This window comes from Schizosaccharomyces pombe, assembly GCF_000002945.2.
Source record: "Schizosaccharomyces pombe strain 972h- genome assembly, chromosome: II".
Taxonomy (NCBI): Eukaryota; Fungi; Ascomycota; class Schizosaccharomycetes; order Schizosaccharomycetales; family Schizosaccharomycetaceae; genus Schizosaccharomyces; species Schizosaccharomyces pombe.
This window is the reverse complement of record NC_003423.3, coordinates 2,213,725-2,237,991: the sequence shown is the minus strand read 5'-3', so window position 1 is coordinate 2,237,991 and position 24,267 is coordinate 2,213,725. Positions and strand designations below refer to the sequence as shown.

General features: G+C 35.2%; 13 protein-coding genes and 13 long non-coding RNA genes across 26 annotated transcripts; 15 read left to right on the top strand and 11 right to left on the bottom strand.

Moving 5' to 3' along the window:
- Positions 1-57: 57 nt before the first annotated feature.
- SPOM_SPNCRNA.5551 lies at positions 58-606 on the bottom strand. Its single transcript, NR_194905.1, has one exon. It is a non-coding gene; the product is annotated as a non-coding RNA (long non-coding RNA).
- oca3 (TPR repeat-containing protein Oca3) lies at positions 194-1,559 on the top strand. Its single transcript, NM_001021829.3, has 5 exons — positions 194-524; positions 598-741; positions 805-950; positions 1,002-1,200; positions 1,278-1,559. The coding sequence occupies exons 1-5, from the start codon at positions 354-356 to the stop codon at positions 1,464-1,466; spliced, it is 849 nt and encodes a 282-aa protein (NP_595921.2). The 5' UTR covers positions 194-353; the 3' UTR covers positions 1,467-1,559.
- On the bottom strand, positions 820-2,022 carry SPOM_SPNCRNA.5550. The gene has a single exon (NR_194904.1). It is a non-coding gene; the product is annotated as a non-coding RNA (long non-coding RNA).
- A 191-nt stretch (positions 2,023-2,213) lies between these two features.
- spt8 (SAGA complex subunit Spt8) lies at positions 2,214-4,531 on the top strand. The gene is made up of 2 exons (NM_001021828.3): positions 2,214-2,336; positions 2,384-4,531. The coding sequence occupies exons 1-2, from the start codon at positions 2,282-2,284 to the stop codon at positions 3,907-3,909; spliced, it is 1,581 nt and encodes a 526-aa protein (NP_595920.1). The 5' UTR covers positions 2,214-2,281; the 3' UTR covers positions 3,910-4,531.
- Positions 4,532-4,655: 124 nt separating this feature from the next.
- SPOM_SPBC14C8.15 (triglyceride lipase-cholesterol esterase) lies at positions 4,656-7,836 on the bottom strand. The gene is made up of 4 exons (NM_001021826.3): positions 7,730-7,836; positions 7,559-7,675; positions 6,450-7,503; positions 4,656-6,386 (listed from the first exon to the last, which is right to left on the bottom strand). The coding sequence occupies exons 1-4, from the start codon at positions 7,762-7,764 to the stop codon at positions 6,210-6,212; spliced, it is 1,383 nt and encodes a 460-aa protein (NP_595918.1). The 5' UTR covers positions 7,765-7,836; the 3' UTR covers positions 4,656-6,209.
- Positions 4,870-6,453, top strand: bot1 (mitochondrial ribosomal protein subunit S45). Its single transcript, NM_001021827.3, has one exon. It carries the CDS (start codon positions 4,881-4,883, stop codon positions 5,826-5,828), a length of 948 nt encoding a protein of 315 aa, NP_595919.1. The 5' UTR covers positions 4,870-4,880; the 3' UTR covers positions 5,829-6,453.
- On the top strand, positions 7,311-7,653 carry SPOM_SPNCRNA.5549. The gene has a single exon (NR_194903.1). It is a non-coding gene; the product is annotated as a non-coding RNA (long non-coding RNA).
- Positions 7,836-8,355, top strand: SPOM_SPNCRNA.1497. The gene has a single exon (NR_150384.1). It is a non-coding gene; the product is annotated as a non-coding RNA (long non-coding RNA).
- On the bottom strand, positions 8,137-9,134 carry SPOM_SPNCRNA.5547. Its single transcript, NR_194901.1, has one exon. It is a non-coding gene; the product is annotated as a non-coding RNA (long non-coding RNA).
- Positions 8,558-8,829, top strand: SPOM_SPNCRNA.5548. Its single transcript, NR_194902.1, has one exon. It is a non-coding gene; the product is annotated as a non-coding RNA (long non-coding RNA).
- pol5 (rRNA processing protein Pol5) lies at positions 8,963-12,006 on the top strand. The gene is made up of 2 exons (NM_001021825.3): positions 8,963-9,201; positions 9,271-12,006. The coding sequence occupies exons 1-2, from the start codon at positions 9,004-9,006 to the stop codon at positions 11,950-11,952; spliced, it is 2,880 nt and encodes a 959-aa protein (NP_595917.1). The 5' UTR covers positions 8,963-9,003; the 3' UTR covers positions 11,953-12,006.
- srr1 (SRR1 family protein, DNA-repair associated protein, Srr1, conflicting annotations across species) lies at positions 9,155-13,016 on the bottom strand. Its single transcript, NM_001021824.3, has one exon. It carries the CDS (start codon positions 12,602-12,604, stop codon positions 11,849-11,851), a length of 756 nt encoding a protein of 251 aa, NP_595916.1. The 5' UTR covers positions 12,605-13,016; the 3' UTR covers positions 9,155-11,848.
- On the top strand, positions 12,110-12,769 carry SPOM_SPNCRNA.5546. Its single transcript, NR_194900.1, has one exon. It is a non-coding gene; the product is annotated as a non-coding RNA (long non-coding RNA).
- Positions 13,017-13,163: 147 nt separating the features above from the next.
- On the top strand, positions 13,164-13,837 carry SPOM_SPNCRNA.1496. The gene has a single exon (NR_150383.1). It is a non-coding gene; the product is annotated as a non-coding RNA (long non-coding RNA).
- On the bottom strand, positions 13,272-14,346 carry rpb8 (DNA-directed RNA polymerase subunit Rpb8). Its single transcript, NM_001021823.3, has 3 exons — positions 14,151-14,346; positions 13,890-14,091; positions 13,272-13,841 (listed from the first exon to the last, which is right to left on the bottom strand). Exons 1-3 carry the CDS (start codon positions 14,218-14,220, stop codon positions 13,736-13,738), a joined length of 378 nt encoding a protein of 125 aa, NP_595915.1. The 5' UTR covers positions 14,221-14,346; the 3' UTR covers positions 13,272-13,735.
- A 171-nt stretch (positions 14,347-14,517) lies between these two features.
- SPOM_SPBC14C8.11C (uncharacterized protein) lies at positions 14,518-16,365 on the top strand. Its single transcript, NM_001021822.3, has one exon. The coding sequence runs from the start codon at positions 14,863-14,865 to the stop codon at positions 15,340-15,342; it is 480 nt and encodes a 159-aa protein (NP_595914.2). The 5' UTR covers positions 14,518-14,862; the 3' UTR covers positions 15,343-16,365.
- mrpl24 (mitochondrial 54S ribosomal protein bL28m) lies at positions 14,835-17,267 on the bottom strand. Its single transcript, NM_001356249.2, has one exon. It carries the CDS (start codon positions 17,227-17,229, stop codon positions 16,699-16,701), a length of 531 nt encoding a protein of 176 aa, NP_001342721.1. The 5' UTR covers positions 17,230-17,267; the 3' UTR covers positions 14,835-16,698.
- SPOM_SPNCRNA.5545 lies at positions 16,737-17,037 on the top strand. The gene has a single exon (NR_194899.1). It is a non-coding gene; the product is annotated as a non-coding RNA (long non-coding RNA).
- Positions 17,268-17,563: 296 nt separating the features above from the next.
- On the top strand, positions 17,564-18,562 carry dbl3 (uncharacterized protein; the record flags this gene model as incomplete). Its single annotated transcript, NM_001021820.4, is given in 2 exon segments — positions 17,564-18,064; positions 18,064-18,562. Coding segments are annotated over 2 exon segments (894 nt in total). The 5' UTR covers positions 17,564-17,669.
- Positions 18,563-18,770: 208 nt separating this feature from the next.
- Positions 18,771-19,452, top strand: tam10 (the record flags this gene model as incomplete). Its single annotated transcript, NM_001356248.2, has 4 exons — positions 18,771-18,898; positions 18,945-18,999; positions 19,057-19,118; positions 19,166-19,452. Exons 1-4 carry the CDS (start codon positions 18,796-18,798, stop codon positions 19,450-19,452), a joined length of 507 nt encoding a protein of 168 aa, NP_001343159.1. The 5' UTR covers positions 18,771-18,795.
- Positions 19,453-19,897: 445 nt separating this feature from the next.
- On the bottom strand, positions 19,898-20,731 carry SPOM_SPNCRNA.1495. The gene has a single exon (NR_150382.1). It is a non-coding gene; the product is annotated as a non-coding RNA (long non-coding RNA).
- cdc18 (MCM loader) lies at positions 20,008-22,037 on the top strand. The gene has a single exon (NM_001021818.3). The coding sequence runs from the start codon at positions 20,119-20,121 to the stop codon at positions 21,850-21,852; it is 1,734 nt and encodes a 577-aa protein (NP_595910.1). The 5' UTR covers positions 20,008-20,118; the 3' UTR covers positions 21,853-22,037.
- On the bottom strand, positions 20,917-21,899 carry SPOM_SPNCRNA.5544. The gene has a single exon (NR_194898.1). It is a non-coding gene; the product is annotated as a non-coding RNA (long non-coding RNA).
- Positions 22,038-22,174: 137 nt separating the features above from the next.
- arc1 (ARP2/3 actin-organizing complex WD repeat subunit Sop2) lies at positions 22,175-23,594 on the bottom strand. The gene is made up of 2 exons (NM_001021817.3): positions 23,482-23,594; positions 22,175-23,434 (listed from the first exon to the last, which is right to left on the bottom strand). Exons 1-2 carry the CDS (start codon positions 23,552-23,554, stop codon positions 22,374-22,376), a joined length of 1,134 nt encoding a protein of 377 aa, NP_595909.1. The 5' UTR covers positions 23,555-23,594; the 3' UTR covers positions 22,175-22,373.
- On the top strand, positions 22,386-23,877 carry SPOM_SPNCRNA.5543. The gene has a single exon (NR_194897.1). It is a non-coding gene; the product is annotated as a non-coding RNA (long non-coding RNA).
- On the bottom strand, positions 23,816-24,239 carry SPOM_SPNCRNA.5542. Its single transcript, NR_194896.1, has one exon. It is a non-coding gene; the product is annotated as a non-coding RNA (long non-coding RNA).
- Positions 24,240-24,267: the final 28 nt, after the last annotated feature.

Sequence of the window (24,267 nt, the reverse complement as noted above, 5' to 3'; positions counted from 1 at the left end):
TGTAGTCTAATATTACAAAATTTAACTCAATCATGCAAAAAACAATATTACTCATTGTAAAGTTGATTCGCTACCGTTCGTATTCAGTAAAAAAGAATTTGTAGATGAAATAAACTTTAATTCAAAAAATAAAAATCAACACTTAAAAAATGTGAAAGCTGCAAATAGCAAATCTACTAGCTGTTCAAAACGCACTCATCGCCTATCACTATAAAACCCTAGTTTTGCGCTGGGACTTGAATATTGGGTATTTGGATAATTACCTTATTGATTGATATTTCATAAAGCAGAAATTAATTGAGTCTTTTCTGAATATTCATAACTTTTCGTTTTACGGAAATCTGGAGTTCAAAATGTCCAATAGTATTCTTAAAGTTCCTGATCAGAACCCTCAGGAGATAGTTGCGCTTTTTTCGCAACAGGAAGCATATGCAAAGCTTGGTAAATACAAAGATGAGATTTGGGATGTCTATCAGAAGGTGTTTATTGCAGCTTTGACTACAGGCGAAACAGTTTTAGCAAAAGTAAGGATTTCTTCATTCAACGAAGTCTCGATTGCCCTTTATATAGCACTATTAACTTAATTTTTTAATTTAGAAATGCTGGAATCGTTTAAATGATAGATTTCATAAATCTCCTAGGGTAGAAGGACTTTACGGCATGTTCTTGGAAGCTACAGCCAGCGAGAAAGATGCAATGAGTTATTACAATTCTAAGCTTTCAGAAGATCCAACTCATACGGTAAGATTACATGCCTTGGCTTATACTATATCAATTCGCTGCTATCTAAGCTAACTTCATCAGGTCATCTACAAACGAAAATTGGCTTTATTGCGTTCTATGGGACAAACGAAAGAATGTATTCAAGGACTCATTAATTATCTTGATACTTTTTATAATGACTTGGAGGCATGGGCAGAACTTGCCGATATATACGTGTCAGTGGAAGCGTAAGTCATAAAGAATTTCTGTTTATCTCTGAATTCTAATTGATTGTATAGGTTTGAAAGTGCTATATTTTGTTATGAAGAAATGGTGTTGCTTCAGCCTTTCGAGCCTCGACTTTTTGCTCGATTGGGAGATTTATATTTTGTTTTGGCTCAAAGTAATGCAACTAACTATTGGTTTTCGTTGAAGCATTATTGTCGCTCGGTTGAAATTTGCGAAGAGTATTTCCATGGTTGGTTCGGAATCTCAAAGGTAATTTATCCCTGCTTTTAACTTTATTTATTATTTCTTTGAATATAACAGGAATTTAATGATTAACAATTTAATAGTGTTGCCAACAATTACTAGAGTTATCAAGAACGGAACTGAAAAGATTATTAAGCAAAGTAAATGAAAAAATTTCCGATACATTCCCTGACACTGAATCTGTACGACAGCTCTATCAACTATCTTTAAAAAAGTCGGATCTCTTCGCTCAAAAGCAACCTAAGTTGAAGGCTTTATTGGAGCAATGCTAGAAGGGTATAGAATATGTGGTGTTTGTTTCTTTAGTTTTAACCAAAGTATTTGTTACTGGAAATTTACTCGATCTAATATAATAATTTGTGAAACTTGTTTATATCTTCTTCTTAATTGTAGAACTATGTGCGCGAAATTCTCGGTTTATCTTTTTGTCCTGAATTCTTTCGCCGTAAACTTTTATATAAACTTAAAGCCTTTTAATTTTAATTATATTTTACGGTCAATTTCAATATTTCTTTAGTTAAAAGTTACTAAATTTTTGACTGCTTGCAAGCCCCAGAGGTTATAAGTTTAATAGATCACTTACAAGTTTGTTAAAACACATATTCTAATACTTGATTTTTCAACATACCTGCCATAAGTATCAATCTTTTTGTTGTTTCTTAGTACGGGCGACGTGAAACCATAAAAGTAGTATACTGGGTGCTACGGCGAATAACAGAAATATGTTTCCAAAGAGAAAGTGCTTCCTATTTTTTCTATGAAAGTAGATTGATTATAAAAAACAAAGTTTACCTTGTCAAACTTCCCCATTCATTTACCTAATGTTCATTGCGGAATAGTGTTTTCTCTCGCTACTTATTTATCTTAAACGAAATAAGGATCGTTTAGTTGTACTCTAATGGTAACATTCAGTGAAACTTAAGACTTTATTAAAGCTTTTTATTGAGGTATAGCGTCTACGCTAAATATATTCAACGGTCTTAAACTTATAATTCCTTTTAATATCTCAGAGGGAACGTAAACAAAACATATTGTTGCTGCATTGCAGCATTTTAAGGTTACAACTCTTTTTGTGTATATTTTAAAGATGGAAGCAGAAGAGAGTGAGTCCTTTTCATATCCAATGTTGCTACCTTCTGACGGTTCGTTTTATAAACGAGATATCACTTCTTACTGACTTCAAATCTAGGACTTTATCCAGAAGACGATGATGATGCGGATATGGATCAGGATAAAAATCCTGAAGAAAATGTAATGAACGAAAAAGAAGATGAGGATGTAGACGCGGTTGATGAGAAGTCCGGTGAAGAAGACGTGGAGATGGATACAATGGAAGATGAAAACGAAAACGATGAAGATACTGAGCAAACCTCTGAAAAGAAGGAAACTGAAGAAACACCAAAGGAAAATCCACTTGAGAAATTAAAACAAAAGGCTTCAACGGCCAGCTTTTATGATGTGGTGCCTACCCTGGCAATCCCTATGGCTACCAGCATAAACGCATTTGCTTTCACATCGGATTTAAAATGGCTTTTCACTGGTGGGGAAGACGGATATATAAGGAAGTATGATTTTTTTCCTAGCATTAATGGTGATCTCTCCCTGACTGTTGCACAGAGACATCCCTTTGTGGATACAGTAACGAAGGCTGGAATATTACTCAACTACTGGGAGAATGCTTACGATGGAAATAAACCATCTTCGGTATATAGCCTTGCAGCTCATTCCAGAGGTCTTTGGGTTCTTTCGGGCGTCAATAATGGAGATATTATACTGTACTCTACAAGACATCAAGAGGGTTATCCCGTTACTTCTTTAAAAAAGCATACGGCTCCTGTTTCGTGTTTAGCATTACATGGTTCCGAGAAAAAAGTATTGAGTGGAAGCTGGGACAAAATGGTTTATTACTGGGACCTTAACACTGGTGATGCAATATCTACATACAATTGTGAGAGTGGTCAAATTTCGAATATAGTTTATCGTCCATCAGGCGCTGTAAATCCTTGGGGTTCTGAATCGGACGACATGCGTAGTTTGTTCGGTACACCTGCGTCTTCCTCTTCTTACGATGCACTGTTTGATGAAGAGGTGGAAAAAGCCATTGAAGAAGAAACTAAATCTGTTCAAGCAAATGAGGAGAACGAGACAGAAAAACCCTCTCAAACCGAATCTACTACTAACAATGACAACATAAAAGCTCCTTCCGAATCTTCATCCGAAGAGTCCAATATTTTCTTAACGACGTCTATAGATGGAGTTATGAATGTATGGGACCATCGCATGGTCGATTCTGTTCTCAAATACCCCGTCCCCAAGGGTGTACCACCATGGGCTATGTCTGCATGTTGGAGTCCGGATGGAAATAATATATATATTGGCCGCCGAAATGGAATCGTCGAAGAATATAACATTCACTCTGGCAAGGAGCCTGTTCGCTCTTTAAAAATGCCTCTCGATTCGGGTCCTGTTTCAAATGTCTATTCGATGCCGAATGGCCGTCACCTTGTAATTTCCTCCTTTGATAATATCCGCCTTTATGATCTTCAAAGCAAGGCCGGCATAGGGTTCTTAATTATTCCAGGTCATCATGGAGGTCTTGTCAGTTCGCTTTATGTAGACACTTCTTGTCAATTCATGTTTTCAGCTAGTGGAAATCGAGGATGGCAAGGAACTACTACTGAAGTGTTCCTCGGATACCAAATAATGACTTCATAAAATGCTTTCTCTAAAACACATATTCGCAATAATGTACATTATGATAATAGACTGAAAGGAAGTGGGTTACGATTTAGTCGGTCAAATACAAAATGGTCTTTGAAAGGCACTTTGGATTTTGCCTTAGTAGGGTCAATTATATGCCTATTGTCGTTTAACTTTAAAAATCTTTTTGAATTGTCTCCCTTTCAACATTTGAAATAAACATCTCAGTTAAAGTTTTTAGAATAATTGTTAAGCCCATGCACTCTTCATTAGTTGATTGCTTTTTGGGTTTTTGGTTACTCTCTAAATAATTTGAGGTAAGTTTATAAATGTTTCCTTAAACCTATTTCCCCTTTTTTGCCGAATATAATAAACTTAGGTATTAAGCTGAGATTGTTGGTTATGAACTTTCTGACAAATATGATACACAAATCGTTTTGTTTGTATAACATGTATTCTAAAACTTTCCTCTACTTTAATTTTCAATTTGGAATTTCCTAATCAATTTAATGCCATCCATCCGCTTTATTATTTGTTGATGTGTCAATTGCCAAACAAAAATATCAAGGACATGCGAAACTCTTGTCTAAAGAAGCAATGACCGTATTTAATGAATTTTTTTCGTTTGATTCTGTAGAAATTATGACTTAAATTGTGTATTTATTTTTTAAGTATTGATGTGTATAACTGTTCGTATCCTAATATTGGAACTGACTCTCAAACATTCTATAGAATAAACAAAATCTTACTTTATTGCATACTGAGAGTTATTGTCTCATAAATAAATCAAGCGTCTGTATGTTAATCGGATCTTATAATGGAGCTAGATTGCTTGACCGCCGGAGGTTAAATTTGAGTTTTCCTAAATCGTCTCATTAATTATTGGTTTTTTGAAGTTTATTTTCTATATCTATCTTGATGAATAGAATTAGGGCGTGTTACTAACTTTTGGGGAGTGACACAAGAAACCTTTCCAACGCACCTAAATGAGGAATTCAGTGGAATTCTCACAGTTAGGGCTTAAAACGGCTTTTAATTTATCTCAAAATAAAACTTATACCTCAGCAGTCAAGAAACAATTCTTTAGTACTGGAGCATTTTTAAGCAATGGGGGAAATATTGATTTAAATAAACACACTCAAAAGAACATTGATTCAAAGTACGTTGCTTGCAACTCAAGATCTGTAACACCCCCAAATGATGTTGCTTCTTCAGTTTCTAAGAATACACTTCGTCATAAACAACGTTTAATGATGGCTCAATGGTTAATGTCTCCCGAAGTACAGAAAGCAAAGTCCTCATCATCTGGTAATGTAGGCTTGGGACCTAATACAAATCAGCCCTTCCCTTTAAACCCTTTTTTTAAGCCTCCTAGGCCTATATCTCATTCTTTGCGTATGAAAATTACCGATGAATACTTGCAGGGTGCAAGTATAGAAGTGCTTGCTCGAAAATTCAACACATCTCCACAAAGGATTGAAGCTCTTATAAAGTTGAGAAGAATAAATGATGAATTCGAAGAAAAAAAGAAGCCGATTCTTCATAGTTATAATGAAGTTATGGAGAAAATGCTGAACGCATGTACTAAACCTGAGATGATGCAGTTTAATGACGGAAACGATATTCCTTTGCGTTCCAATCCAGTATCCCTTTGGAAGAGTTTGCCTGAGGGAGAAACGTTTACACCTCAAGAGGCTGCTAAAATCCTGAAGTGGCCTTCGATTGAGGAATTAAACATGAGACAAAACGCTACTCACTTCCACAAAACATCTGATGAGCACAAAGATTTGAATGAAGATGAAGAGCTAATTTCTTCAAGCCCCAGCGAAGTTGGGAAGCGTGTTTTTAGGCTCATTGATCTTTCTACTGGTAATGTGTATAGAAGGGATACCGGCGGGGATATTTATGTTAAGAGAAAAAAATCTACTACCTGAAAATCAAGCATTTATTTCCCGTTTTTGAAAGAAAATTTACCCCCTTAGCATGCATTAGCGGCAGTACAATCCATTTCAAACTTTTGCGAAATAAAATCTTGAATTGTTACAAATTCACTCAGCAAATTCTTCTAGTTGTTGCATTATCTAAAAGTTATTTGTACATATAAAAATTGCATAGTTTTTTTTGCTTTCGTTGCCATATTGACTTTTTCAAATTAAACAAAGAAACTTTTTTTAGCCGTTTAATACAAATACTGATAAGAAGGGTTGCACATACGATGAAACAGTCTATACAACACTGTGCTTCAGTTTGATTTAGAACAGAAACTTATCTAACATATTAAATATACATTGTGCCAGTTTCAGAAGCGATGAACACTATATTGTATGGTTCATAACGCCGTCAACCAATTCTGTGTCAAGTCCAAATTCTTCTTTTATGCTTTCAAAGTAATCTCCAGCAATGACATGATTTAGTTGTTCTACGACTTGCTGAATTACTATGTCCTTTTTCGTATCTCCCATGATGATGTCGAGATGCTCATAGTTAGGAATCTTTAATTTTAACTTGTTAGTTTCCACTTAAGTAAATGAAGCTACAACTGTTTCAGAACATACCTGAATGCATTGAGATAATGGTGGAAGTTGGGTCTTGAGTGTTTCAATGTCCACCATGTTATCGTTACTGCCATAAACTAAAGTAATAGGTAGACGTATATTTTCAATCGGATAGCGAGCAATTCGGTTAAGATTTGTATAGTAACTTGGCTTAAATCCTGGACTGTCATCGTACATTTGTAATACTTTGCGACGCGTAATTTGAGCCCAATGTACAAAGCATTTGACAGAAGTAAAGGAATATAGATGGGAGTATGCAACGATTTTCTGAGTTTCGGAAATATTTTTTCCGGTCCAGCTCAGAAAAAAGCGAAGAAACAGATCAACAATTTTTGCAAAAACTGGCGGATATAAAACTGCTTGCCAAAACACAGCAGAACCAAGCATGGAATTTCGACCGAACATTAGGTAAAGAAGTTGGCTATTAGCGTGAATAATAGATTTAACGGTTCTACCACTATACTTTTTAGGAGCAATTGCAGGAGCTAGAGCAATAAATGCTCGTACGGAATTGCGAAGTTCAGTATCAATAGACAGCGCTGCAAATGCTAATATAGCGCCCTGAGAAAATCCAACAAGGCTTATAGAATCAAAACTGTTAACGGACAGTATATATTTAACAATGGAAGGTATGTCAAAAATAGCGATACTATCAAGACTGAAATCCCAAAACTTTGGATTTTGAGAGCTGAATTTGATATTCTTTATACTATATTTGTTTCCTCGTAAGTTTCCAAGCCAAACATCGTATCCTTGTTCCACAAGAGCAAATGGAATGGCATCTTCCTTTTTCAAGTTGCAGACCCAACTTTCAGAGTTCATCATTAGCCCATGAATAAATAATACAGGTGGGAGATAATTTAACTCTTCAATTTTTCCTTTTTTCTTTTTATACACCCGATGCAAGCCAAGCAAGTAGCCATCAGTTGTACGAACAAAGTGTTCTTCCAGATCATACCCATGAAGTGCACATAAATCGATGGTATCTCTTGCATCAGTTAATTTATTCGCGTTATCATCTACCAACAATTCAGGCAAAAAGTACGAGTATACTCTGCAAACCCCGAGGTTAGTATCAGTGACAATGGTATAAGTAATAGCTGACTCACTTTTTTGATTGCTCATAAAACCAATTCCGAAGTGGACTAGGTAAAATAACTGTACATATTCGAAACATGCTCTCCAACGCAATCAGTAAAAAACTGATTAAAATTTCCCCCTTTTCTCTAAAAACAAATGTTAGAATTTTCGTAAAATAGCAAATACAGAGAGCAACTAACAAGCAATATTTCATTATATTTCCATTCAGAGTCATTTTAGTTTTTTAATTAGCGATAAATTCTCAACTTTTGATAGATTATAACATTTGGATTCATATGGCGTTTGCGTAATTCAACTTGCCTATACTACCATGAGCAGCTTCTAACAAAAAACGGTCGCTTTGTAATTGAAATATTTTACGAGTTTTCGGGTATAATAAGTATTACAGATATATTCAAATATGTTCTTTTAAATTTAATTATTCCCAAAAATCCCCATTGCACTAATTTGTTATGAAAGACATTCAATTCTAGGATTTGTAAGTTAAATGCGAGCAAGATTTAACCAAACAATTTTTGAAAGGTAATCTTAGGAATCAAGAATGTGGCACTTATTGTTCCAAGAACAAACAATTTTTCTAAGGATTATGAAGTTGCACCTTGAGACCGGAATGTTTTATTATCATTTCTTACAAATTACAAAGTTCACAGACTCACGTTTTTTAATGTGATATAAGTGTATAATGAAATCTCTTAGTATTGTCTACAAGCGCCGATTTTATCGGCTGTTTATGTGCTTCAGTTTATGAGTTGAGAGGTTTACAGCAGGCAAAAAAAGATAATGTATACTCGATGCAGTTAAAGATGATGCATATATCGTAATCATTAGAGAAACAAACTTTTAGGGATATGATATGTACCAAATTACTAGTGCTTGAAAGCAAAATTTATTTCACATCCTTCAAAATCAATTCTGTAAAGACTTTTATCATAAAATATTCCCATAATTCGTAGAAACTTGGAAACAAATTGAAGATGTTTGTAACCTTTTAAGATACTCTTGGGACTTTTTTTGAGAACGTTCCCATCTACTTATCACTAGTCTTCGTATGAAAAAGCCGAACTTGTTTGATATTTATACTAAGAAAAAATTTTCGAGGATTTGGTCTTTTCAATGGATTGATTTTATTTCTCACATAATGAAATGCATGTTGATGACTGTATGATTAGTTTAAAAGAGATAAAACTTATTTTAAACAAAAGTAAAGTGCAAATTGTTACACTCGCATTGATGAGAGTCTGTAGCTTCCTTTCGAAAACTTGAAATTTCTATCACTGCTAAACCATGATTTATCAATTTCTTTACCAATTGTTACTTATTCTTCTATTTAGAAAATGAAAAGCTTTTTCATCTTTTGATTTGCATACGTAGCGTTTTCTGTTTTTTTTTCTCTTACTACCGAAGTTTGACTTAGACTCCCCTACAACCTCGATTGTGAGTAGTAGTACCAAACATGGCTACAAAAACACAATTAGAGTTGTTCACTAAGCTTACATCGAATGATAAAGCTATTCGGTTAAGCTCTGCTGCTCAACTCATTGATTCCTTGTCAAACGAAGAAGAATTAAAATATTCGTTAAACCGTTTGACCAAAGGTCTTTCTAGTGGTCGCGAAAGTGCGAGAATTGGATTTGCCGTTGCTTTAACAGAGGTATATACTTTTCCAACTTATTATTTATCTTGTCTTTGCATTTTTTTACTTAAACTAACCAAGAACTAGCTGTTAACTCGCACTAAAGATATTCGAGCTACTCATGTTTTAGATTTGTTGGTTAAGCATAACACTGCTTCTGGGAATCTAAAAGGCCAAGACGAAAGAGATTTTTATTTTGGTTTGCTTTTTGGATTACAGTCAATTGTATATTCTGGCATATTGACGCACAAGGAATCTACAATCGAAGATTTTCAGCGTGTGGTAGACTTACTTTTGCAATTATCTGGGAAGAAAAATTGGCTTCAAGATGTTTGCTTTTACGTGATATATAAATTGGTAGAGCAAATTCCCGAAATTTCCTTCTCTTCTAACGCATTTCTCGCAGTTAACAAACTTTTGCAAACTCCCGCAGTCTCTAAAAGTACTGAGGGTGTAGGTTTGTTTCTTTGCCTTACCCGCGTTCCAGATAATGTTAAATCAGAAGAGGTGGCTATGGCCAATTGGGAACCAGCTCATCCTTTGCATAAATCTAATTTAGTTACTCTTTCCAAGATTATGCGTCAGGCTGATGCTTCAGAAACTGGTGGACAAAACAGCGCTTGGAAACAAAAAATTCCAATGGTTTGGAAATATATTTTCGAGGAATATCAACGCAAGACATACTCGGGTTTGGCACCTTTTCATGATTTTTGGGCCGTTGTCGTGGATGAAGGCATTTTCTCTTCTACTTCTTCACTTGAACGAAAATTTTGGGGCTTTCAAATTATGGAGTTAGCTTTGGATTATGTATCTAGTGATAATATTGGTGATATTTTTTCTAAAAATTTTCTTCATTGTTTGATCAACCATTTGAGCGACGAAGATCGTTATTTGTATCGTGCAGCCAAGCGTGTTACCTCTAAACTCGAAAAAGTCAGTAAGCAGAACCCTACATTGGTCTATCCTATTGCCATTCACTTACTCGGCGAGCGTGGTTCGTTGAATTTTGATCGTGTTACCAATACCAAGTTAGTTGAGCATATCCTTCCCTTAGCTGATGAACAGGGCATTCTCCAACTCTTTCAACTATTGCTCAGTTATGTTAAACGTTGTCCTGAAGATATCGCCTCGGATACGAAAGCTGTAGAATGGAGACGTCAATGGGCGACTGATACTATGCTTAGTATATTACGGAGTAAGCGATCGATTAAACAAGAACCTTGGGTTCGTGAATTACTCGAAATATTCATTGCTTATGGCTACTTTGAGGTACCAGAATCTGAAGAAGTAATACCTAAATTTAGCGAAGGTACTCAAAATATGTTCCGCTTGCGATTGATGTCTGCGTTGAGTTATCTTAGTTCCAGTGCATTCCAACAGTCCCAAACTGATCATCAGTTGGGTGATAAAAATTGGCCTTATGTCGCACTGAATTATTTATTAGAGCTTGAAAAGAGTCCCAAAAATAATCTTCTTATTAGCATGGATGAGTCGGTCATCGAAATTGTACAGAAATCTTTGTCAGTTCTTCACAAAGTGACCAAGAAAATTGATAAAAAAGCACAACATTTGCAACAACTAAACGCCTTTCAACTACTGTACTCATTGGTCCTTCTTCAAGTATATGCTGGCGACACTGATTCAATTGATGTTTTGGAAGATATCGATAATTGCTATTCCAAGGTGTTTAATAAAAAATCGAAGCGAGAAAGCACCTCTAATGAGCCAACAGCTATGGAAATCCTTACTGAGGTTATGTTGTCTTTATTATCTCGACCTTCCTTGTTGCTTCGTAAACTTGTTGATATGTTATTTACCTCATTTTCTGAAGACATGAACCGTGAATCTATTCATTTAATTTGCGATGTTTTGAAAGCTAAAGAAAGTGTAAAAGACAGCGAAGGAATGTTCGCTGGAGAAGAGGTGGAGGAAGATGCTTTTGGCGAGACAGAAATGGATGAGGATGATTTCGAGGAGATAGACACAGATGAAATTGAAGAACAAAGTGATTGGGAAATGATCTCTAATCAAGATGCCTCTGACAACGAGGAGTTGGAGCGTAAACTTGACAAGGTATTAGAAGATGCCGATGCAAAGGTCAAAGACGAGGAAAGTTCTGAGGAGGAGCTGATGAATGATGAGCAAATGCTTGCGCTGGATGAAAAGCTAGCTGAGGTATTTCGAGAGCGCAAAAAAGCATCGAATAAGGAGAAGAAAAAGAACGCCCAAGAAACTAAACAACAAATTGTTCAGTTTAAAGTTAAAGTTATCGATCTTATTGATAACTATTATAAGACTCAACCTAATAACGGACTTGGTTTTGAGTTTTTGATCCCACTTTTGGAAATGATTTTAAAGACGAAGCACAAAGTTTTGGAGGAAAAAGGGCAAGCGGTATTTCGTAATCGCCTTAGCAAGTTAAAATGGACAGAAGAGAAACCTTCATCAAAAAATGTACTGGAAGCACTGAAGAAAGTACATGTATTATGCGGAAAAAAGGCATCACTTGGTTCTACAGGCTCGTCAATTTCGCAACTTCTGTTGAAATTACTAGCTGATACCCCTTACCTGAAAGAAGGTGTTGAAGTTTACCTTAAAAGCTTCCTTCTTTGGATACAAGAGCCCTCGAAGAGTCATTATAATGCAAACATTTTTCATGATTTTATTAACTGGGGTGCTCAGCAACGCTTGAAGCATCAACAAACTTCGACGGCTGCTTCTTCTCCACAAAAGACTGGGCATCATGAAAATGAAAAGACAAATCATTGAATGCATACACATTAGGGAATTCAGGGAATAAAAGTCGGGTATAATAATTTTTGGTACACATTTTGTAGACGTTTGGGTACGTAGAAACAATTTCTTTACTAGGCTTGTTGTCCACATATAGTTGTAAATTGTTGCCGCACATGATAAAATGCCTGGGATCATCATTTACATAGGCAGCTAACCAAGTTTCATATAGTGAAGTAGGGCAGTGTGGCATATAAAGTAGAGTGTATTTTAAGCAGCTGGGTGTTGGTGGGTCTGGCAAAACACAAAACCCTTTATTTTCGAGAAATTCGACATCATCTTTGAGAAATGCTGGATCATAAAATGAACAAAATCTTGGTTGCAAATTAAATATTTTCATAATTTCAAAAAAGAGAGACAACTGTAAAGAAGCTGTTAAAGTGTGTATTCTACCAAGCCCAAGGATAATGCATTTGTGGATAGGATCTTTAAATTCTGATAATTGACTTTGGACACTTTTTAAAAATTCAGAGTACTCTAATTTTTCTCTAGAATTATCTAATTTACGCTGTAAAGTATCTTGTGACCATAAATCTGTATCACCTTGAGTAATGGTGTTTGAAACCTTAGGAAATTTTCCTCTTCCATTTTTTTTTTTACGAGACCGTTTAACAACAATAAAGTCCATGTTTAAATTATCAATAAAGAAATAAATACCTGAGTAAAAACTTAAAGTGCAGGAAGGCCCAACACTTTTACAATCCCGGTTCCAATTGCAGCGAAAAATTTTAGAAGGATATAATGAACATGGAAATGAATACACACAAAAAAAATAAAAAGGAAATTTGAGGAAAAAAGCAGGACTCAATAATTTCTCTTATTTTCAAAAAAAAAAATATTATCTCAAATTACTAAATCCCTTGATCCAAAAAGATGATAGTTGGTTTTGTTTACGTGAAATAGAGTTATTTTCATGCGTCTCGAAATATCAAACTACATATTCTTTAGATAATCAATATTTAATAAATTAAAAAGGTAACTTACTCAAAAAAAAAAGAACCGGTCTCTACAAACGAAATTGTAAATGCGAACAAAGAATTGGGCAGAGTAACTTGAAATTGTTAATTAAAGCTCGTATTGCAATAACGTACCGAATATTTAAATAAAGAAGTTTAAAAAAGTAAGCTAAGTTGCATTTAACGAAATCATATGTGATCTAACGAAACTATCCTTTATTGTTGAATGTAGCGATTTCTGCACGGATTATTAGAAATGATCCTCTCGTCTAATTCAATGAGGAGCGAATAAATTGTTATACTATTGCTACGTATTGATATACATCTTCACGACTGACTGTGGTCAACTAGTCATATTCACTCCTTGGATACATAATGTTGTAAAAACTATACTTGTTTCTTCTACCTATAAAGCTAGGCATAATCGTACATATTTCATCTATTAAGATGCTTTATGCAAAATCAAAGACAACAAGAACCTACCTGATAGCAAAGCGTTTTTTAAAAATCCAAGTTTGAAAGTTGCTGCTCTTGGAATTAAACCCAAAATGCGGTTAACTTAGAAATAGGAAAATTAAAATATCAATTACTATTTTTAACATTTAAATTATAGAACCTTTTTTGCTTCCCTTATCTCTAAGACTTTAAATTGTTCACTTTAAAACGAAGAGATTGAATTAAACCACCAAAAAATTAACATGTCATAATACGATGAAGAAAAGCTCTTTTTAAAAGGTGATTCGTTTTCCTTCTCTCCTTTCCTTTCCTTGGAAAAGCATGACAAAGATACCCACGATCATTATTTACCTTCTAAGTAATAGATAAACATGGTCTAATGACAAACGATACAATTTTCTATGAGAGCCCTCAATTGCCATCAATAAACCGCCAAAGCTTACATAAACAGATCTTTGTAATTAGGTTAATAAATAAATTAACAACTGCTTTTACACTTACACTTTCTCATCTTTAGCTTCTTCCACCCGATAGACTTTTCCATACATAATATAATCAGCAGCTTCCTTTAAATCAGGGCTATTCAAATTGCTTGTGATTTGCAAACTAAAGGTTGCATCCTTTTCTAAAGGATAAATTTGCGAATTAATGTCAAGAGTAAGATTCATGTCATTTTGGCCTGAGACAGCCGTAATTCGTGAAACTGGGTAAGGTTAGTAGTTTTCTTTCTCTTGTTTTGTTTTTTTTTTTAATTTCACAAACCTCTTTGATACTTTTGTTTATCAACTGAAGTGACTGTAAAAATCTCATCTAAAAGTACGGATTCCGACATTTTTAAAACTGGCGTTTCCCAAAAAACAATACAGAATTATTTCCCCAAGAAAAAGAGCGTAATAATGAGCAGTAATATTTACAAACAATAAAGCTTGGTACCTATCAAATTTTTAAATTCGTTCGTGAAAGGCTCAAGACACAAAATCGCCGGTCTAAAAAAAATCAACAATCTCTGCCTATATGATATTTCATTAAAATTTGCTATGTAATTTTGTGAATAACACATAAGGATACGCTACGCTATTTCTCATTATTTCATAAACATTAGAAAGAGCGTAAATTGTATTGGAAAGCTAACGTTCTTTACTTGAGCATCCTATTCATTGAATAATTCATCAATAGCTGTTATGCAAAAAGCTTTTTAAACGACAATTGCTATCAAGTTTGAAGAGAGCATAGCGAACATACTATTCAGGCTTATATTTCTACATTGAGCTTTATTTAAGGGATTTATTACAAGTTAAAGAATAATTATAAATTCTCATCACTTAAAAAATTCAGAGGTATACTTTATCTAGGTGGAATTGACGTTTCTGAACACCCTTTGGGATCTCAGGTTTACTGTACACCATAATAAATTGTTTTTAAGACCAAACCAGATATTCTGAATTTACAGTCGAAACTTTTATCTATTTCTCTGATGCAATTTGATGATATTATCACCAAAATTTTAAAAGTCGGTATTATAAGCATACTGTTCATCATTAATATGGCTAAGAACGCTGTTAATAGTCATTTTGGTATTCGAACCCCAAGATCTGTATGTCACGTACGCAATAGGGAAAATATATATTTATACTGGACAACTTTTGACGCTCATAAGTTACCGAATGGAGGAAATGCTGATATGGCACATTTCTCTGCTAACTGTTTACATGCTGGGCACACAGTAAAATTCGTATCAGCAGACAGGCTAGGCAGTACAACTTGGGAATGCAATATTAAATTTGGCATACTAAGCTTTCCCAATTTTGGAAAAGACGATGCAGCACAAAATTGTTTTGCTGAACCAAGTATGAAATCCATATCAGCAGATACTCAACACATTTCCGCTAGGGAATACATATCTGGAACGAGTAAGGGATTCAAAACAGCTACACCTAAACTCCTGAATATATAGTATTGACTTAAATTGTGTGAATTTTTGTTGGATCACTCGCTCACTGTCCCAATTGATACTTGGTGTTTATCATTTGTAGCTGCTTTAAGTCAAAATGAAAAACAGGTTTGCCATAAAGGTACTGTTACAAAACCTATAAAAAATTCAATGTCCCTAGATTATTGGGTTGTATTTAGCAACCAAAAGCTTGGCTAATAAATCACGACAAATATGAGTTTGTAATCCAAGGAACATTTTTGTCAACTTCAATGTGCTCAACATCTTTCGTACACTCTGTGTAGACAGTTTAAATAAAGGAAAGAGCGCCCAGACAATATGCCTTATCAGTATAATAAAATGAATAGAAAGCTGAAACAGTTTTTTTGGAATAGGATTTGTTATTGTGAAATTGAATCAACTTGCAGCAATCAAATTTAATCACTTGGCGCATAGAGGATCTTGATTATATTTTCTGTTCTAATTTAGGCTAATCTGTTATGAGCAAGGAACAATTTTTTTTTTGATCGGATACTCTCTAAAGCAATACATCCGTTTTGTCAGATGGATCGCATTGTCATCACAAGAACCAAAGTGAACAAGCTCTCAAGGCCAGCAGTCATGACTTCTTTTTTTTCAATTTCAAGACCTTTTATAGTGATAGAAAACTACGCCTAGATGGGAACTGATATCAATGTTTACACAATAAATATCTATTATCCCCCATATTCAAACGAATCATTAACTATTCTACAGACTCCGTAATTGGCATTGAATGAATTTATTGAAACGGGAAAAGATATTTTGTTGAAAAATGAGACCAAAATGTGCGAATGCAAAAATAAATGCATGAGAGAATTGATCCATATTACTTGAACCCCGATACTCCAGAAATTCGAAGCAAAAAACATATGAGGATGCACAGGAACCAGTGAAAAAAACTTCGGTAAGTCAATATTAAAGTAATAATTAAGATAATTCATTTAAATAAGTAAAATTGGAACTATAAGGTTTATCACAAAACACAAGTTGGAAAACAAATCAGGCAAGTCCTCTTCTGTCTCGCTTGTAAGACCAGTTATAAAAACATAAAACAAATAAGTTCCATGATATGATTTCTTCTCAAAAATTTTTAAGGATAAGAGAGAGAAGATAATATTGTAACCTTTTTGGAAAAAAATGTAAAGGAAAGTTATAAACATCGTACCATGGCAAATTAATTGTAACGCATTACTACTACATTGTTGCTAAATCCATGAGTAACCCAGTTAACTGATCGATCATAGAAAGATTGAAAACGTAAATTTGTTCATTAAAACTTTAGCTCACAAGAGTAATCAAGCTACTCATAAATCAACTTCAAGGCGGTGCAATTATAAGTTACACAGACGTATTGACCGATCGTTCCTTTCCAACTAAACTTTTAATTTGTTGGTATAACTTCTTGCTGCGATTTAATTTAAGTACCACATCCTTAACCTTTTCGAGGTATCGTTTCTGTGCGCCTGAATCGGAAGGAAGCTTTTCAAGAATGGGGTTTTTAGCACCCAATTTATGTAGTACCAATGCTCTCAATTCTACTCCTCTCAGTCCTAATGATTTAAGGCGTGAAGGCGTTGACTTTACAAGATACTCGTCAAGACCGCCTTCCTTGTCAATGGTCCGCAAAACTCGGGACGTGACATACAAATGAAACTTTTCTTCTAAAACATTTGAATACAACCATTTAGAATGACCGTTTGGTATCCATACACGGCGCGTTTTATGTCCAAACTTGGGGATTTTGTTGTTACCAGCTTCGGTTTTCGACCCACCATATAAATTTTGTTGAAACTTGCTAAAAGGATCATATATCTTTCCTTTTACAGGTAGAGTTGGGTATGCCAACTTTCTAAGCAATTTACTTGCCATTATTAAAAAATTGCGTTGTCAATACCAAAAGTGGTCTTGGTAAACGAGTTATGTTTCTGCAGGAAAACGCTATCCGAATTTTTGTTGACCCATATTAATTTAGCAGGAGAAAAAAAAAAGTTTATATATATTTGTCCAAAAAATATTTAAAATTGTCGGTGTTTACCATTATCTACCTAGTATCTATTTGCATCGTTTGCTTCGACCAAAATGGGATTTTCGAGCTAACCATACGTTCAGAAATTCGTAAATCGATAAAAAAAATAGTTTGTAAATCTTGAAAGTGTAATCTATATTGAGATTGTAATGCAATTTTCATGGGACCATCCAACTCAACAAGTGCACCTTGCCGTAATCTGATTTGAAATTGAATTAAATCAATGTTTTTCTCATAGTTTTTAAATTTAATTCCACTATTCCAAAGAAAGAATTGATATGATATGAACAAGCGCCAATCTCAACTTAAATTTGGCAATGAAGGGATCTCATTAGCGGTTCCTAAGCAATCCTTACAAGAATGCTCCTATATGTCCAATTTAATTACAGATAGAGAATCAACATTTTTATCTTACTTTGTCCCGTCTAAAGATCCAAAAATGCTCCCAGTATATAGATTTATGTTTCAAGAATCTGCCGACTTAAAGCATTGCAATCATAAAATGCAAGCTTGGCGTTTTCCCAATGAGATAGAGGCTTTTAATGATGACGGGGAAGAATACTCAGGACAAAAGCTTCTAAACGTGTTGCGAAAAGAAGATGTCTATGGAATGGTCGTTTGCGTCCGATGGTATGGAGGACAATTGCTGGGTCCTGTTCGCTTTCAGCATATCACCATACAGCCAAACAGTCAATTGATAAATACAAATCAGTACTAGAGGAAGAAAGAAAAAAGCAACTCCTGAGGACGGAGACAGGTCTACTCCGCCAAAGTTCGTCAAGATCAAGTTCACTGTTGGATCAGAGAATACGACAAATTACCGCTAAAGACAAAACTGTTAATCTTTTAAGGAAAACTCTAAATAGACCCTTACTTCATGAAGTTGACTATCACGGAAAAAGTCTTGAAATTCTTGATATGTTGTTGCAGAGCAGAAACAGTATGATATCTTCTTTGCGATCCGAACTACAGGAAAAGAATCAAAAAGATAAAAAAAAAGAAGTAAATAAATTAGAAGAGAAAATGACTAATGCTAAAGAACCTAATGTGAATGTCCCTTCTATGAAAGCGTCATCAGCTATTTCCGTTGAGACGCCTGAGACAATTGAATCAGAAGCTTCAGTGGACCACAAGGAAGCATCAAAGATCATAAAAGATGTAGAAAAAGAAGAATAATTGATTGCCAACCGATCTATCTAGATGTTTTCCAAAAACGGAACAGATTTTTGGTACTCAATAGATGGCTATATGCAGCTTAACTATAATGTTTAGAAATGTATTCAGATCCATAAACTTTTTTACGAAAAAAGATAAAACTCCGAGCTGTCTAAGGGTATTGCTTATTTGGCTCATTTGTTTACGATTTTATCTCTATTGGAATTCCACCAACGCCACGGTCTAAAAAAAAAATGGGAAGCTCCAAATCCTCAAAGAAGGATAAGCAAATCCATCCTTTTGGAACAGATGTTTCTACTTTTCGAAAGCTTTCATCAAAGGAAAAAAAAAAACTCGGTATGTTGGGCAAGTTTCTTTAAATTTCATTAACATGAGTGTTCAGATGAAAAAGAGTTAAAACAATACAAAAAGCTAAAGCATAAAGTTAAAAAGCTTAAGTATGTTTTTTAATGCTTTTTATTAAATCACTACTTCCCACTCTAACATAGTATCAGGAAAGAGGAAAGGGAAAGATCGAGTATAAAAAACACCAAAACTCTAGCGGAGGATCCTATGGGTATGTATATTAAGCATTAACAGTAAATGCTCGTTAACACTGAAAAGTAAAAAACGTAGCTGAAAATGATCATGATCAAATGAAAAACTCGTTAAGTAGGAGTCAGGATAAGGGAAACACTGACTACTGGCTTGCAGCGAGTTTGTCTGGTGGAAATCAACGAAAATCAAAATTTTTAAAAATGTTGGGTATAAAAAATGCTGCATCCATCACTGAATCGTCTCCGTCTGCTCAATCTAATAAAACAAATGACAAGCAGAGAGAGAAAGAACTAGAACAACAATATATGCACGGTGTTTTACACAAAGGAACAAAAAAGGGATTGGGCATGTAATTTGGGGTTTATGTTTAGTTTATTCTTTTGGATAATTACCAAAATTCTCATCTTCCTTTTGTTAAACTAGCTTAAAGTGTTCACTTGCATTCTAAACTAGAGGAAACTTTGCTATGAAATTCAATTTTAGTGAACATTGTAAGAGGTTTACTTTTCTTTAATCGAAATGCTGTTTGCTTTATTGGCCATTAGCACCAAAGATGGTATGGTCCATCAAAAATTCGTTCGTGGGACCTCTGTTATCTTTAGGGATAATTGAAAAAAGATTTTCTAATTTATTAAAAGAATTTAGGGTCTTTTACTTTAATTTTACTAACGTCGTAACTAAATTGGAATATGAGAAGGCATTTCATATCTTTGAGGATGAGTCGTTATAAAATAATATCATTACCTGAATATAAACTTATAGAGTAAAAAGGTTCGCGCGTAGAACGCGACACGACACGTAGAGTTGAACGCGACATCTCATTTACTCTTCGTGATTAATTAGATTTCGCGTTTACGTGTCGCGTCGCGTATATTTATAAAAGACATATCTGCTCTTAAACAAAACTTAAACACCAAGCACGAAGTTAATATTACTTAGTAGCCCTTTTATCAAATTTACCTGACTTGTCTATTGGTAAATAACATAATTAGTAAACGGGGTTACTATAAAGTATCGATATGTGTGAAACTCCAATAGGTTGTCATACACCTCGAAGATGCAATCGTTTTATAGATTCTGCAGCCTTGATTGACTGTACTAACAAAACTAATCAAAGGGAGCATTCACCTTCCTTTTCAATAGAGATTCCGACTACACCCAGCAGAAAACGTACGCTGGCTAGCTCACATTTCCAAACACCCACAAAAAGAATAAAATATGAACTAGGAGAACTGCAAGAGGAGAAAACTGACCTTTATCCTAATTTTCCTGCTCAGTTAAAGGAGAATAAGAAACCTAAATTACCCACAACACCTCAAACTCCTAAAACCCCCAAAAGGACCATTCAAATTGTTACACCCAAATCATTAAATCGTACATGTAATCCTGTTCCATTTGCTACTCGCCTTTTGCAATCGACACCTCACCGTCAACTTTTTCCTCCCACTCCTTCGACACCCTCCACTCCGTCCTATAATTCTACTGCCAAATTGAGTTTACGTAAATCATATCGTTCAGCAGGAGTCGTGGGTCGTGAAAATGAGAAGTCAATTGTGGAATCTTTCTTTCGTCAACATCTTGATGCTAATGCTGGAGGTGCATTGTACGTAAGTGGTGCCCCTGGCACAGGAAAGACCGTTCTGCTTCACAACGTGCTGGATCATGTAGTGAGCGATTATCCCAAAGTTAATGTTTGTTACATTAATTGTATGACTATTAATGAACCAAAAGCAATTTTTGAAAAAATTCACTCTAAAATTGTTAAAGAGGAAATTTTAGAAAATGAAGATCATCACATCAATTTCCAATGTGAACTAGAGTCGCATTTCACCCAGTCCGCCAATGAATTATATAACCCAGTCATTATTGTTTTAGATGAAATGGATCACTTGATTGCTCGCGAACAGCAGGTTCTGTACACGCTTTTTGAATGGCCCTCTCGACCGACTTCGAGATTAATTTTGGTAGGCATTGCAAATGCCTTAGACATGACAGATCGATTTCTCCCTCGTTTACGAACAAAGCATATTACTCCCAAATTACTCTCTTTTACGCCTTATACTGCTCAAGAAATCTCAACAATTATAAAAGCGCGTTTGAAAACCGCCGCTACCACATCAGAAAAAAACAATCCTTTTACTCCTATTAAATCAATCTCTGAAGTAAGCGATGATAGTATAAATGTTGTATCTCAGCATGCTGATGAAACACCTTTTATACATCCTGCTGCAATTGAATTATGTGCCCGGAAAGTTGCAGCTTCAAGTGGTGACTTGAGAAAAGCATTAGACATATGTAGGCATGCAATTGAACTTGCGGAAAGAGAATGGAAAGCTCAACATGACAACACATTATCTTCTGTTGATATACCAAGAGCATCAATTGCTCATGTTGTCCGAGCGACATCTGCTATGAGCCAATCTGCTAGTGCTCGTTTAAAAAACCTTGGTCTTCAACAGAAAGCCATCCTTTGTACGCTTGTTGTTTGTGAAAAAACCTCATTGAGTGTTGCCGATGTATTTGAAAAATACAGTTCTTTGTGTCTTCGAGATCGTTTGATTTATCCATTAACAAGTTCGGAATTTTGCGATGTCGCGAATTCTTTAGAAACTCTTGCAATCATTCGTTTGCGCACGAAGCAGCGTAACGGAAAGCCTCAGGACCGAATCATTAGTTTGCTTGTTCCAGAAATGGATGTCATTACAGCTGTTGGAGACATTGGTACCTTAAAACGATTTTTTGACAGAAGATAGTACTATCATTTCTTTCTCATTCTTTTTTTCTATTCATTATATTTTTATTTCACGCGTTACGGTTTTCAAATTTTGCCGAAAGGATCAAATTAGAACATCCTTTCAATTTCGTTGTTTGGATTACATAAATTTGAACAATATTATTTATCCAACTTGGTGTTTAAACTTTTCAGGTTGATCTTTACTAATTTTACTAACTATACAATTAATAAACACTTTAATCTAAGTTATATCTAATGATTATTCGTAAGAACGCATACCCGTGGTTCAGTCTCAAGTGGTGGTATAAGTAAACTTACGTAGCAAAAGCACTTCTCAATTTTGGGGTCTCTAAGAAAAAATATATACACAAAACTGAATATGATTGACAAAAATTTATAAGACGACATAGTAATCATATAAGCTGCGGAATAACAGTTACTATATCTAGCTAAAGCTTGTTCAATTCTTTTATTCTATGAGATTAACATCTACGGAAATTCGATAATTGATTTGATAAGATTCATTTGCCGATATCTTTTCTAAAGAGTCCACAAAACAACACGTCCGTCGGTACCGCTGGAGGTAAACGCAGTAATATTGCCAGGAGTCCCAGCGTAAGGTCGAAGGGTTGCAATCATATTTTGATGAACGGTTGGTAAAGACGAAATAGACTGGCTGGAGCCCTTCAAATCCATGTTACGGAATGTGCTACGAAGAGCAGTAAATGAAACAGGACCCTCTTCCTCTCTACCTTCACCAGTATTTCCTGTGTGAGTGAATGAGGTCTTGGAAGTTCCGGCATCCAAATCGCGAGTATGGGCCCAACCGGACTCATTGCCTTGCAAAAGAATAGGAGAATAGTTATAGCCAGCAGCCACAATGGCACTCTCATTCGCCCAAAGAAGAGAACGCAAAGGCAATTGAGATAATTTGACAGTAATTAGAGCTCGTGGGGGTTGCTCGGGAGCACTGGGATATGCAATCGTAACAGAAGAATCATGGCCAGCATACGCTAAGGCATTACCCGAAGGTGAAAATCCAACGGCGTGAACCCAACCACCAGATGGGTATTCAGCGCAAACAGTGTTGAAAGGTAAACGTGAACCCCAAACGCTGGCTTCTGGTTTGGCATCGACATCACGAACATAAGCAGATAAAACGTATGCCTTACGGTCTGCACAGCCGGCAGCTAATAAAACGTTATTAGGATGCCAGTCCAAAGACAAAATGGTACTACGAAGCGGACGTTTCAGATGTTTGCTGACCCACCAGTCATTTTCTTGTTCAAAGTAGCAAACAGAAATGACACGAGCACCACTACCAACAGCAAACTTGTCCTCGTTAGGCGACCAACGAACAAACGTAGCGGCACGATTCAAACGAAGTAAGACGAGGGTCTGCTTCCAAGTCCCATCAGGACGTTTCTCATAAACATAGGCATTACGGTCTTGAGAGCAAGTTACGATTCGATTGGATTTCGGAGCCCAATCGACACAAGTTACAATCTTATCGTGATCGCTAAATGTTCGGGCATGCTTCCACCCATTTCCATCTTGCTCGTAAAGTTCAACTTGGTTCGTAGCAGTTGTGGTGACAAACTCTATATCAAATTTGTTAAAATCTACTTATTTAGGTCCTATACTGTACCTGTTCTTTGACTATTGAACGCGTGTTCGTAAGAGGGTTTAGGAAGAATGTGTAAAACTTGAGAGGTAGCCATTTTTCAGTAACAGGACTAGCAGTCTACTGTTTTGCGGATGATAGACGATATCCAAGGCTGAATCGATATTGGTGATGACGAGAGCAGTAGATACATTAACAAAAAACGTTAGAGTACTTTATATACGATAACGCATATCGATGGTATCGGTAACTCCTTTGTTTACATTTTAAAGGTTTGTAAATATTACAACTCAATTAAGACTAAAAAAAATTCCATTAAATAAAATTTGATTTTCTTGCATATCTTTTAGAGATTTTTTATTTTTAAAATATGAGGTGGATACAAGATTTCTATTTGCGTTGATTGTGGAAGAACAATAGATCTTAATGTCTTGACAATCGTGAGTGAACGATGCTCTCTGAGTATTTTTCTTATTAATGAATAAATAATAGGGCGAAGAGCATAATACAATAATTCTCCTTTACAACAAAGAGATGTGTTTTAATGATTGCTGGAGTAACTGAAACGTTGCTTCAGAATTTGACAGCGACATCTTGTCCATTATCACAGTTATATTTTGTGCTTTTTAACGATGATTATTTAAAAAGATCACACTTGTTGCTTATACTCAGACTCAGTAGCGTATTTGATATTAAAAGCTGTGCTGTCGATTTTTTCCAATTCAACAAATTTTGTCGCTATTTAAGTAATTGGTGAATGCACACTTCCATATTATCATAGATCTGAATACTATAGAATCAAACTTTATA

Excerpts from the sequence above, each read along its gene's own strand:
- oca3 (NM_001021829.3), top strand. The coding sequence starts at position 354 with ATGTCCAATAGTATTCTTAAAGTTCCTGATCAGAACCCTCAGGAGATA. Across the intron at positions 525-597 it reads GCGAAACAGTTTTAGCAAAA|AAATGCTGGAATCGTTTAAA; the intron begins GTAAGGATTTCT and ends TTTTTAATTTAG. Across the intron at positions 742-804 it reads CAGAAGATCCAACTCATACG|GTCATCTACAAACGAAAATT; the intron begins GTAAGATTACAT and ends TAACTTCATCAG.
- spt8 (NM_001021828.3), top strand. The coding sequence starts at position 2,282 with ATGGAAGCAGAAGAGAGTGAGTCCTTTTCATATCCAATGTTGCTACCT. Across the intron at positions 2,337-2,383 it reads AATGTTGCTACCTTCTGACG|GACTTTATCCAGAAGACGAT; the intron begins GTTCGTTTTATA and ends CTTCAAATCTAG.
- bot1 (NM_001021827.3), top strand. The coding sequence starts at position 4,881 with ATGAGGAATTCAGTGGAATTCTCACAGTTAGGGCTTAAAACGGCTTTT.
- SPOM_SPBC14C8.15 (NM_001021826.3), bottom strand. The coding sequence starts at position 7,764 with ATGACTCTGAATGGAAATATAATGAAATATTGCTT. Across the intron at positions 7,676-7,729 it reads AATATAATGAAATATTGCTT|AGAAAAGGGGGAAATTTTAA; the intron begins GTTAGTTGCTCT and ends ATTTGTTTTTAG. Across the intron at positions 7,504-7,558 it reads TTTTATGAGCAATCAAAAAA|AGTATACTCGTACTTTTTGC; the intron begins GTGAGTCAGCTA and ends CGGGGTTTGCAG.
- pol5 (NM_001021825.3), top strand. The coding sequence starts at position 9,004 with ATGGCTACAAAAACACAATTAGAGTTGTTCACTAAGCTTACATCGAAT. Across the intron at positions 9,202-9,270 it reads TTGCCGTTGCTTTAACAGAG|CTGTTAACTCGCACTAAAGA; the intron begins GTATATACTTTT and ends ACCAAGAACTAG.
- srr1 (NM_001021824.3), bottom strand. The coding sequence starts at position 12,604 with ATGGACTTTATTGTTGTTAAACGGTCTCGTAAAAAAAAAAATGGAAGA.
- rpb8 (NM_001021823.3), bottom strand. The coding sequence starts at position 14,220 with ATGTCGGAATCCGTACTTTTAGATGAGATTTTTACAGTCACTTCAGTT. Across the intron at positions 14,092-14,150 it reads TAAACAAAAGTATCAAAGAG|TTTCACGAATTACGGCTGTC; the intron begins GTTTGTGAAATT and ends AACCTTACCCAG. Across the intron at positions 13,842-13,889 it reads GAAGCTAAAGATGAGAAAGT|ATCTGTTTATGTAAGCTTTG; the intron begins GTAAGTGTAAAA and ends CTAATTACAAAG.
- SPOM_SPBC14C8.11C (NM_001021822.3), top strand. The coding sequence starts at position 14,863 with ATGCAATTTGATGATATTATCACCAAAATTTTAAAAGTCGGTATTATA.
- mrpl24 (NM_001356249.2), bottom strand. The coding sequence starts at position 17,229 with ATGGCAAGTAAATTGCTTAGAAAGTTGGCATACCCAACTCTACCTGTA.
- cdc18 (NM_001021818.3), top strand. The coding sequence starts at position 20,119 with ATGTGTGAAACTCCAATAGGTTGTCATACACCTCGAAGATGCAATCGT.
- arc1 (NM_001021817.3), bottom strand. The coding sequence starts at position 23,554 with ATGGCTACCTCTCAAGTTTTACACATTCTTCCTAAACCCTCTTACGAA. Across the intron at positions 23,435-23,481 it reads GTTCAATAGTCAAAGAACAG|AGTTTGTCACCACAACTGCT; the intron begins GTACAGTATAGG and ends AATTTGATATAG.